This window comes from Genypterus blacodes, unplaced genomic scaffold, assembly GCF_046128005.1.
Source record: "Genypterus blacodes isolate CSIRO-AG114 ecotype Tasmania unplaced genomic scaffold, CSIRO-AGI_Gbla_v1 ptg000037l_1, whole genome shotgun sequence".
NCBI classification, from domain to species: Eukaryota; Metazoa; Chordata; class Actinopteri; order Ophidiiformes; family Ophidiidae; genus Genypterus; species Genypterus blacodes.
In genome coordinates, this window is record NW_027466850.1 from 4,222,299 (window position 1) to 4,235,319 (window position 13,021).

Here is a 13,021-nt window from a genome sequence, read left to right on the forward strand (position 1 = left end):
CTCAGTCAGTCCTGATGTGTCTCCCCCTGTAGGGCAACACCTCTTGATGCACCTTGAAGCTTTCCACCACCAGGTCAGCGACCTCCCTCCAGCTCTCCCTGCGCGCTCCTTAAGAAAGGTACCCCACTCTGCCTCCTCTTCCTCTTCCTCCTCCTCCTCACTCCTCTCTTGTCTGCACAGGAAAAGTACTGGAGTGAAAGTGTGTGTGTGTGTCTGCTTCTCTTTCTTGTTTGTATTAGAATTGATAACTGTGGATGCTTTTTAAAAATTCTCTCTCTCTCTCTCTCTCCCTCTCCCTAGTCTCCCCTGCACCCTATACCTGCCTCACCCACCAGTCCTCAGTCCATCCTGGATGGTAGTAACTCCACCCTGTCAGGCAGTGCGAGCTCTGGCGTCTCCTCCCTCAGTGAGAGTAACTTTGGCGGGCCTCCCTCCTCCTCTGATCCCCCCGCCGGCCGCACAGACACCCTGGAGTCCGTCCCCAGCAGCCAGGCGTGGAACACCGACCAAGAAGACCTGGACTCCCCCTACATGCCTGTCCGATACAGCATCTCAGAGCCTGAGGTGGTGAACGGAGCCAAGCCCCTGGCCTCCCGCAGCCTCTCCGCCCCAGGAGGAGCCGCCCCGGCCCAGGCAGGGGGACAAATCCAGCCCCAGGCTCCGACATTGGCCTCCACTGGAGTGACACCGCAGTCGCAGCAGCAGGATGTGATCCCACACGCCCAACCCCACCACTATCACCACCACTTCCACCCACAGTACATCATCCACCAGCCGCCTCTCTACCACCACCATGAGCCTCCGCCTGCACTGCCTCCCAAGCCCTACATCAGAGAGGGCTGCATCCCAGAGGAGGAGCAGCCCGCTCCCTCTGCACTCCCCGTCCCCCGACCCATGCCACGCAAGATCTCACAGCCCATCATCGCCGCCACCAAGGAGGAGCAAGCTAAGGTGGCGTGGGAGCACGGCACTGAGGAGTAAGAGGAGGGTCTGGATACTTTTATGACACGAAGAAGAGAAGAAGAAGAGAGGGAAGCTGAACTGAAATTGAATAATGATGATGATGATGATGAGTGATTTTGAGGTAAAGGTGATGCTGAAGATTTCCCCCAGTCATCCTCACCACCACAACTAAACTATCGGTGTTACTGCAACATTCTCACATCCTTTAGTAGTTTAGAAACTTTGATTTGCTTTGTTGTTTTTCATTTAATCCGTAATGACACACACACACACACACACACACACACACACACACACACACACACAACCTGAGTGATTTGATTTCCCCCTCACCTCTCTGATGATGTCAACACAAGCAGCACCAAAACACGAGAGAATTATCAAACCAACTATTTTTATAAATGCAGACGGTTAAAGTGATGAAGCTGAAGGTTTGCCAGCGTTTAGATGATCTATGAGTGATGATGTAGCTTAAAGAAGAAAAGGAAACAAACGGCAGGAAGCTGTAGTCATGACAACACTTACATACATGAGCCCAAACAGCCTGACTGCACGACACACACACACACACACACACACCCACACACACACACCCACACACGATACTAACCACATAAAATGGGCCTGGCACAGTGATGAGAAGAAGATATATATATTTTCCAAGAGAATCCCTTATGTAAATACATGTAATACAGTATATAGAACTATATATAGATATGACACACACTTTCTATTTAATCCTATTATGTATGGATGGACCCTGTATTGAAATATGCAAGATAAACGGCCTCTGGAGCCGTAAGTAGCTGCTTGATGATACGTGACACGTGCACTCCTTCTTAAGGACACTTAGAAGGAGACAGAAGCAACCTCGGGCCTCTCACACACACTCTGGCACAACGCCACACACCCAGGAGTTTGAATCATCCGTTCACTTTCTTTGAGCTGAGGCTGCACACAACAAACACAGGTCAACCTGCAGACGTGTGCCAGCCGTTAGATGGACGAGGTTTATAGAGATGAAGTGAATAAATAAACCCTTTTTCAGACGGAAAGGTTTTTAAAGAAGTCATTAGTAACTGCTGTACATTTGTTAAATCAGGGTGCTGTTTTGTATGTGAGTTCATTCAGTGGGAGAAACTTAACTAAGGGTTTTAATCTGTAAAATATATGAGGGGAAACACTGGAGGAAGTCTGTGCACTGGGGATCACAACTACTTTAGAAGAGAGAATGGTACATGTATGAGAATTCTGCATCTTGTTGACATTGGCATCAAAGTACAGTGGAGGTTCATTAATCTGCCAGCAGCTCAGCCTGAGGACCAGCAGTGTGTCCTTAGAGAAGCACTGTGGCCTTAGAAGGCTGCAGTGGAGGAGACAGCTTGGATCAAAGCTTTCAACTACATACATGTCATTTAAATCTAAAAGAATCTGTGGGGAAATGTCTTCTTTGGCATCCCAGTGATCAAAGTAACCATTAAGTGGAGTTGTTTGTTTGTTGTGACGATACTTTAAAGTTTAAACCACATCTGACCTCAGTATTTACTTTCAGATGTCATCTCCATGCCTACATTTATACCCATGTCCCCTTAAACATGAAGCCTTCGCCCCAAACTCCAGGCCCATGTGACTCTTACACACGTGATTGATCATGTGAACGCTGCCCCAACAAAGAACGAACAAAACAAACTAATTTGAGTTGAGAAGAACTTTCACTCTCTATTTTCATTTGATTGTTTTGATTGACTTACAACAACAACAACAACAACCTATTACTAAAGTACAAACATTAAATACTCCTGGGACTTCAGTCTAGTTGTGAATTTTACGAAGGATTTATTTCTGTTTGTTTAATTTTGCCTGAAATAATTGTTTATTGGTAAAGTTTCAGATCATTACATCTTTACACCACTCTTAATTATTCAAACGGTCATCTGTGACGTCCAAATGAGAATTGGGACCTGCAGCTGCAGAGTAAACAGCCTCAGAAAGTGGAGATGTTTAAAGATGAATCACATCTACAGACACACAGCTGTGATATTAAGATCTTCAAGGCCAAACTTCACTGAACCAAACAATTCAATCTCTTTGATTTTCAAAGAAAACACCAAAGCATTTCAATGCTATTTGATGCAGATCCAATATTTGCTCCATCGCCCTGCAGATAAACAGACGGACTGTGGATCCAAGCTGATAGAAACATTGAAAGGGTCATGAAGGTGATGTGATGCTGATGAGGGAAACGTTTGGAGACGTTCTTAATTAACCACATGTAAATACAGTATACAGTCAGTTTACCATTATCATCATAACACAGATATGGAGTTTTGAAGTTGTGGTTTGGGAGTTAAAGGCGTTTATAAGCTGAGTCTGTGATTGTGGGCATTGTTTCACTGAAGCACTGAAGGAATGAGCTCCTCTGTTGGTTCATACTGTGATGTCACTCTTATGTTTGGAGTCTGGTTGATCCAAAGAGCGACTGCTTCTCCTGCTCTGCTGTCATCCTGCATGTTTCCTGCACTTTGCCTTTCAATGAATGAGTGGCAGACAGTTTACACAGCGACGCGCCTTCATCTCATATTTGATTTTCTCCCTGTACGAAGCTAAACTCCACCTATCAAACGCTATGAATGCTTTATATTAACATGACCACTAAGTTTGGCTCATTAATGTGAATGAGAGGGTTAATTTATTCTGAAACTGGTCTGAGCTTTGTTTCTATTCTCTTCTATAGGTTGTTCTCTTCTGTAACTATGAGCGTCCTCTTATATCACTGATTTGACCTTAATATTGTTCATTTGAATTTAATATTTCAGTTGAATCACAAACAGTGCGGTCTGTTGCTATGACTGGAAATAAATGGATTTTATAGGAAATAACACAATTTGTGTATTAACACTTTGAAAAATACTTGGAAAAGAAAAGTCACTCCAAACTTTGCTGCTGATGAATTGCAATACAATTTAAATATGGACCTTATATCCTTTAAATAACTCCTCTGTCAATATCATCACAGTGAATACACACGACCAACCACTGCACTTAAACTGTGCACAGCCTCACATCTTTGATCAGAGATATTCAGTTTCACTTTGTAATATCTTGCCGTTTCGTTCAGCACTTTGTTTCCCTTCCCCCTGGACTTAAATGCTCATTAAATAGTTTGTATTACCCGACTTATTGTCACTATAATTTATAAAAATGACTAAAGGAAAGTCCTCCTAAATGTGAAATGTATGAATGTGGAGCTCAAATTGGGTTTTTAATTTCCGCTGAAGCCCACAAATGCTCACTCACAGCTCCAAGGAACGTTCTGTGTGAAATAGATTGAAACGATGCACAGGTTAGACTAGTGTGACTAAAACCACTGAAACAATATTTGTATTTAGTTCTTTGTTTTGTGTAAATGCTGCCATGGATGAAGAAAGAGGAGGAGTGTGAAGGGAACGCTCAGATTCAGTGCACGGAGCCGACGGGTTGATTTCTGTTTCACTAAGCAGGAGAAAGTGTATTTATACGTTCTTAAAGGGCAAACCTTGTATAGATTGTGATTTGTCTTGCCTTGTACTTTCTGATGTAAAACTGTTTTTAAACCATAGACAGCTACAACAAACAAAATATACAAGTTCCCTTTTGTCTAATAATTATGATTTCAGGACAGCTGGGGGGAAGTTTATGATTTTGTGTATTTTGCATCAATGACAAATCCAGCTGGTGAGTTGCTGCGATGCTATTCCTTTGTACAATGATGCTGAGAGGTATTTCCTGTATATAAAAGTCTTTATTGTGTTAGCATGGGTATCAAACTGTGATGTGTATGACAGTAGATGTAAATACATTTTCCTACTCACTAAACTGCTGTGTTGTGAATTCATAATTAATGACATTAAACAATAATGTTTTATTGACTCAGCTCTGACTAAGCCCAGCTTTATTTCACCTGTTTAGACTGGAACTGTGAGCTTGTGGTTTGGAGTACCTGACTGATTTCACCACACAGAAGCTGTAGTTAATGTTCAGCTATGATATCATTCACAATGAGGCCATCTAGAGGAGGGAGCATGTTTCTAAGAACTGTGATGAGAACAGTTCAGAACACTAGATGAAGCCACATTGTTAGAAATGCCAAACAAACATCTCCTCAGAAACTACTTCAGCATCACACAATCACTCAAAGGCAACAGGAGTGGCACAAATGGTTTAATTTATAACAAATAAGGAGAATTTAAAGAGCTGATTAAAAAACAGTAACGACCCCATTAAACAAAATCAGAAATTTCCAGCAGAGGGGGACAGAGTACCTGTTATTGTTGTTTCTGGAAACAAGCCATCCAACATCATCTTCACACGCTCACTGTGCATTCATTCAGAGCAAAAGGTTTGAAGGCAGCAATCTAGATTCAATAATCAATAAACGGCAGATAATAGGGTTCAAGATATTTGGTTTATGGTTTAATCCCTTATTAACGATTTTACACCTTAACATAAATCTCGCTATTCTCTGAACTGAAACAACCATGAACAGGTCCAAACCCCCAGCCCGCCTCTCAGTGTCCCTACATACCTTCAGTATAATGGGACGGTTGTAGTCATGATGTCCACTCAGGTCAGTAAACGTTCTGTCTGTGTGATCATATGGATCTCCAGGTTACATAATGTCCTCAGAGTCAGAGACACTCGCTTCATTGTTAGCCGACCAGTCTGGGGGTCTCGGCCCATATCTGCATGGAGAGCAAGGTCACAGCCAAAGAAAACAAACAGCGGCTCCAGAGATGTATATGCCACGCATTTTATTGAGAAAGACTGCAAACATTCTATATTTTCCACAGAGCCTCTGTAAGCGTTTAAATCCACAGGGAAACACACAACCGGCACACTGACCACATAGTTCTGATTCTACTGAGCTCATTCTGCCAGTCAGCATCGCGTATAATACATCTGGAACAATCACAGAAAAGACTGTTCAGTGTGTGAGGATCAAACTGGAATTGAAAATGAAATTAAAAAATCCACATATTGAGCCTCATTTTCATCTTTATTGATGTAATACAGTTCAGAAAATTTTATTTCTCAAATCCCAATTTCTTTTACAAATCTTCCAATCTATTCAAACTTGTGTTCCAGTCCCCAGCACTAGAGGGCGCTGTGTCAAACCCCTAGGGCGCTCCTTCCTCTCCATCAAACCACTGAATGATTTGGTTTGGTTTTTATTTCAGTAAACTATTTCAGCCTCATCTTAGTCATCGCTCCGTTTGTGGGAAGAAATCTAACAAAGCTCACTTTGTAGGACATCTATGACATCACCTAGTAAGCTTATGCCCTTGAATGGAGAGACTCATCATCTCACACAGCGATACACACCAACACACACACCCCAACACTCACATGCACACACGCCTGATGAGGCAGGATATCTGTTGTCCTTTGATCAGGGTGGCTTCAGTTTACTTGGCCCTTTAGTTCAGTCAGGTAGAGCAGCATCGAGGTGATCATGTGAGCAAAGTCTCCTACAGAGACAAGATAGAGCGGCAGCAGGGTTCACTTCACAGCCTCTCATACCACTTTAATCAGCCTCTTGTTATTTTTTGAAGGCAGAGAGACGAAGCAGCCCACCCAGTGTTAGAATGATCTCACTCACTACAGTGGACAACAAGCAAAAAGTACACAAAACAGCTTACACACTTTTGGCAGAGTGGAATGACGGATGTTTCTGAGTCTCATGATGATACGGTACAATGACTTGTTGAGTAAATGTAGTTCCATCCCTAAGAACATATCAGGGACCAGGGCCAAGGTACAAAGATCTCTCCATCATCCAAACATGTTCTGGGTTAAAGCCGCCTCTTCTGCTCAAATAAAGCCTAGGAGTTCCTATACTCACACTATAGGGAAACAAGGGACATGCTAGAACTGTTCCAACTCCTGGTATAGGCGACTAAATAAGAACCAGAAGTCAAAGCAACACCAGAACCAGTAACAAACCCATTTTTTGTGTTTTTTCTATATAGTTTTCTAATTTTTCTACCTCGGGTTTATGATCTCAGGTCCACACTTCACCATTATGAATCCCCTTGTTTGATTTCTCTAATTTTACGTGTCATGTACCACTTTGGAGGACTTTTAAGTGTCCGGTGCCATCCAATAAATCAAGCCCACCCCAGCTAGTTTAAATATTTAAAGCCGTATACAAACACAGCAGAGTTTGAGCTGGCACACACACACTTCGACCACCTCAGACTGTCTCTCCCAGCCAGGACGTCGCTTACAGGGACTCTTTCAAATGCTTGACCTTTATGAGCTGCACTCAGCTTTATTTACTCAGTACTTCCAGAGCCTGAAACATTTAATCACTAATATAATCTACACCAGCAAGTCTTAAATGTCACGATGACTGTGAGTTTGGCTCGTGTAACGTGTTGATCGTATTTCTGGAACATGCAATTTCCGCAGATGTCCATGATGGTCCGGTGCTTAATTCAGCTGCTTGTGTCTTCAGAGCTGGCATGCTCTTACTGTACAGTCCCTCAGGGAGTGTTTGACTGAAGCGACTGGCACACACACTCGACAGAAACACGGCTCCATCGCACTTGTTCAATTTGTAATTAATTATTATAAAATGAAAAAAGGCACCAAACAGTGAAGACCTGGTGGATAGAAACAGGATGCCAAGCCCAAAAACTCTGTAAACATGGACGAAACTGACAAGAGCAAGTGTGAGTAAGCAGAGAATCAGAGCTCAGGGATAAAAGGAGATATTTAGAAACATTATGACACTAGGGAAAGAGACAAAGTAAGCAGGGAACATTGGCTTCTAAGCTTTCTTTATGTCAGAACTTGAGTCATTAGAGGGATAGTAGTTCTATTCTAAAGGTTATTTTCATCTCAATATGCCAGTGAATGATTTCTGTGAGCTGCTCTAGTGTGAGCGTGTTCACAGTGAAGCTCCAGGCTCATGCAGTGGTCTGAGGTGGTACCCTCCACACAGGCACCTCCTGGCAGGCCTTGCTCCCTCCTGCAGCCCTCTGCTGGCCTCAGCCCTCCCTCTCCGCTCAGTACCATCTACTCCTCTGTTACTCAGCCAAGCCCACCCTGCCTTTAACTCCTCCCCCTCCTCTTCATCGCCATTCAGCCCTCTTGCCTTTCGCTCCACCAGCATTCTAAACCAGCTCTCCATCTCCACTCCTTCCTCACTACAAACCCGCTCATCCTTGATGCGGAAGGCTCCCATAATGATCTATGTTTAAGAATAAGTGGACAAAGCTGTTATATTGTTGTTTGTCTCATTCTGAAGCATCCAGGTGAGCGACACATGAAGGTAGAATGAGTGTGAGAAGGTGGGAAGATGTGATGATTATCTGCTCATGTGTGTTTGAATCGTGTGTGACTGTACACGTGACTCGGACTGTGTGTGTGTATGTATGTGTGTGTGTGTGTGTGTGTGTGGCACTGTCAGTGAAAACCTATTTCCTGGCAGGAAGTATTTACCCACAGGAATACTGAGGGTAGGGAGGGTTAGTGACGTTACACACACAGACACACACACCCACACACTGTTGACCCATGGTAATTCCTTGATGCAAATCTTTTACCATTGCTTCAACCATCTATGCATGGTTTTTCTATATGTGTGTGTGTGTGTGTGTGTGTGTGTGTGTGTGTGTGTGTGTGTACCTTGTATTTTAATGGAGTCATCTGTGTGTCCATTTGTAGGTGCATGTATTCTGCTTAGTTAAACCTCTGTGTTAATGTATGTGTGAGTATCTTCCTTTGTCTTTGACCATGTGTGTGTGTATGTGTGTGTGTGTGTGTGTGTGTGTGTGTGTGAGCGTATCCTCCCAGTGGTCCTGTGGTATTCAGTTTGCTGGTTGACAGTAGGATGTGAAGGTCAGTTTGCTCCCCTGCAGGTCAACAGTCATTATGGACACACGTGCACACAAACACACAAGACAGTACTGTGATATGATTGGTCCAGTTATGATGTTTGGCTTATCTGCTGCTTTGTACATGTACATTAAAACATTCATATTACTTCAATTAAGGTAATGAATCATAGAGTAACAGATTATATTATATAGATTATAGGTTATGAGTTATATGAGTATTGCATTGAGTGACAGCTAAGAGTCTAAAATGTAGAACCTGACCTGAGATGTGACCTGAGATGTGACCTGCTGTATATCCTCGTCTAACATTTTAGTGCAGAAGCTGTGGCTCCAGAATGAGAGATCATTTGTATTTATGTCCAATACTCAAACCCCCAGTGTGACCCGATGATGCAGTGGCAGTCATCAAGCGTCTCTCCTGTACAATGGGCCTTTATTCAAACCTGAAATGGTGTCGAGTAGCTGTTAAGTAGGTAATACTGCAATAAAGCACGTTCCTGTCAGACATCTGCTCGCCAGATGACACCTAGCACCTTCTAGCTGCTGAGACAGGAACTGAAATGGAAATTGCAAACATAACATTCAAGAAATTGATGCTTTTCTTTTCTAATTGGCTGATGACTGACTGCTCAAAACAAGAGCAAGACTGAGGGAACCTATTGTAGCTCTCAAATCAACCAAACTGCTCTAAACTAGTTCTTGCTCTGTGAACACAAATCACATAATCCTGCACCTCACCTCCACCCCTGACTGGAGAGATTACGCAATATGCCAGTGTGTACATCTCATCCTGTCATACAGTGAAAAATTGGAACCCATGTAGCAAAGCTAAATGCTGTTTTCACATACAGGTGATTTTTAGGATGTGGGCTGTTTCAGACATGTTCCAAGTGTTTGATGATGATGGATGTTAGTCACCCTGAGCCCGTAAAACATTTCTCACACCAGCCTACGAGGTGTTTCATGTCTGCAGAGACTCGTAAAATCTTTTCCGCTCCAGATCTCGTGGAGCGAGAGTATCTGGGGTAACTTCGTCCGATGTGTTCATATGCAGCTACTCATGGATACGCTCACACGGATGTACACACGTGTCCCACAATGGCCTGCCCTGCTGGACAATACCTGAGCTAACACAAACACACACACACACCCACACACACCATCCACGTCTACATAAGACATCCCCACGACAAACACACATATACATATCACAGCTAAATAGAAAGTAGTTGTCTCTGAAAAACACAAACCTTCAATTACATAACAGAGATGTAACCCCCCCCCCCCCCCACCCCACACACACACACACACACACACACACATAGCGCTCTGAGATATTTCTCCATGTGGCAGTGAGCAGAAGGAATGTACATCTGTATTTGTTCTTGTCAAGATGGACTGAAGCTTGTTTGTATGTTAAGCGTCCACACTGACCCAGTGGACAGACTGTCTGTGAGAACACTTTGTCACCAGCAAAGGAGCAAACATAACACGTAGCCTGGTTACAGTTGCTATGTGTCGCTAGGAAATGCAGCACAAACAATATAGGTTCTGAGTCGTAATCAGCCACAATAATTCCTGGTCAGTAGAGCGTCCTGAAGCCATCCTGACTCGGGTCCTGAGTCTGATCTTGGTTCCTAGTCGCTAAGTGGACCAATAAACACCTCTAGCCTATAGCTGACAAATATGTAGAGGGCTGTTCTTATATAGCTTCACCTTCACAATGACCTCACACACATCCGTTCATACACTGATGATAGAAGCAAACCAAGCAAGGAGCAAACCTGCACATCAGGAGAAGTTTCGGGTTCAGTGTCTTGCTTAACAACACTTGGCTCTCTAGGAGGAGCCTGGACTACAACCAGGAACCTTCCAATCCCTTGGCAACGGCTCTACAATCCTGAGCCACGCCGTAGCATCAACTTAACTATTAGCAAAAAAATGGTGTCAAAACTGGTTTACAAAATTGATTGATTGAAGAGGTTTTGATTGTTTCAGATAAGTTTGTTTCCCTTTGCTGTACAAATCAGGAGCAGCAGTTTGATCTGAAGCTAAGTGTATGTTTACATTGTGTCACAGATAAAGATGGAGTTATCCCAGCTTTCTCCGGAATCCATTGCGAAATCACTTCTTGGAAAAGGCAGGTGGTTTGAATAGTTTGTTATCTTCAGTTTGTTCCAAGACACGACACCCACCTGGACATAATCTCTATTAACTGTCATTAGCATTCCTCTCATATTTCTCTGCTCGGTTTGCTGCTGACTATTAGCGTTCTGCTGATGTTTCTGCAGTTGGTCTGATGGGGGGGCGATGGTTGGGGGGTTCCTTGCCGACAGCGTCTGTCACCACCAGCAGCTGAACAGCGACGAGCAGCACGAGATGCTTTCTGCTGATGAGCTTGGTCATAATGAGAGTGTGATACTGTCAGGCTCATCTGTAGCTTCACAAAGACTTTCTTGTCTCCTTCTTGGCCTCTCTTGACCTTCAAAGCCTTTTTCTCCTCTCCAACACATTCTCTTTTCTTTGATCGAGTGATCAGTGACTTGGATATCCTTTATACCCTTTCCTTTTTTCTTGTTTGTCAGTGTGTTTGCCAAATGTTGGTTGGTTTGTCAGTAGGAGAAGGCGGAGGGGGCTGATCATGGTCTTGTCAATGACATGTTAAAGTTCATCCTTGTGGAGACAGAGCCATAAATGAGGGACTTTTCTGCCTTGGCAGAGGTATGTGTCTGATCTCTTCTCTTTCCATCTCTTCCTTGTCGTGTCTCGTCCTCACTTTTAGCTTGTCCCTCCATTTTCTCCTGTTTGCCCCTTACTTTTTTCCTCTTTCTTCACCGTCTGCCCTCTTTTCTTGCCTGTCAATCACAGTGATGTTGAGGTGATGATATACAGGAAGACGACTGTGGTAAAGCAGTGCAGATTTGGACAGTAGGTCCCTTTATCCCACTGTAATACACAGAGAGCCCAGAGAGACATGGGCCCCTCAGGCTCACTGTGAAGAATATGAGCTGAAACTGCGGGGAGAGAGAGCAGAGTTCCTCACACACACATATACACATTTTTCCTTCTTTCCGAAGAATGTGAGTTTGTTTTAAATGGTGTTTTCCAAACTAAAGGCCATCGAGTTAAAGTAAGCAAAGCCCCAAGTAGTAGAAATATTTTACATAGAGAATCAAAGTTTGTTCGCTGGACATCGTCTTATTGACTGTTGATGAATTCCATGAGAAGCAAAATAGCAAAAGCCACCTTAAACTCCAGAGGGTATTATAGTCTTTCATTATATAAGAGGGGGAGAAAGGTTAATGGGCTGAATGAAGAATGGAGGTGTGTTCCTAGAGATGAGAGCCTAAGAATGGCCCCTTTCATGTGGCTCCTCATTCATCAGGTGGGATGGAGTAATGAAAGGACCGAGGGATGGAACGCGGAACATTGTGGGCATCAGTGTTTTGGCCATGTGAATCTCTCAGTTTGACGTTTGGCCCACATGATAGAGATTAGGAGCCCGGAGACAGCGCGGTCTTGTGTTTCAACCGTCTCCTTCCTCTTCTCCTGCACATGTTTGTCTTACTAATGATGAGGAAGAGGAGGGGAGGAAGGGAGAAAGAACGAGCGGAGGAAGAAAGACACATACCGTTCTGTTCCCCTCAGAGTATCAGACACGTAAGGTGTGGGGAGAGGGTGAGGGCCGCCCTGTGCTGCCTTATGACCATATGTTGTGCAACGTTTAGGTAAAAAGGTAGCAATGGTGCCGTGTGGGTCTACTGATGCTGCATGTCAGACGCCAGCCTGCCTTTGATGCACTGGGGTGATAATAATGAATACGTTGTATACTTGGAGCGTCCATGTCCACGTTCTGTCCACGTTCCAGCGACAGGTCGGTATTTGCAGCAAGTCACAGCTCCACTCAAATTCCTTTGTGAACATAAGCAAACATGAGGCGGGTTGATGTTTACAAGATGTGAGCAGATTTTATTGCCTTCCCACGGTTTTATGCGTTCCCACTGCATTTACACCTGGATGCTTGTGACAGAGATGTCATCACAATCTGAATGACAGACCCGTTAGAATAGACTGCATGTTAGTGGAAGGAGTACGGGGGTAGAAACATTGTCAGTAGTGGACAATGTGTCGTGGCAGTGTTGGTGCTGCGTTCAGGCATTCTATCTTCAAGTAAG

The 13,021-nt window shown here is 43.8% G+C and overlaps 1 protein-coding gene across 1 annotated transcript in view; it reads left to right on the forward strand.

The window, feature by feature from the left end:
- Nucleotides 1–997, forward strand: part of dock3 (dedicator of cytokinesis 3) — an 86,121-nt gene extending 85,124 nt beyond the window's left edge. Inside the window, exons 54-55 of the mRNA XM_076147105.1 lie at nucleotides 6–118; nucleotides 301–997. Of these exons, the coding sequence (XP_076003220.1) occupies nucleotides 6–118; nucleotides 301–981 (794 nt within the window). The 3' untranslated portion in view covers nucleotides 982–997. The remainder of the gene's footprint in view (nucleotides 1–5; nucleotides 119–300) is intronic.
- Nucleotides 998–13,021: the final 12,024 nt, after the last annotated feature.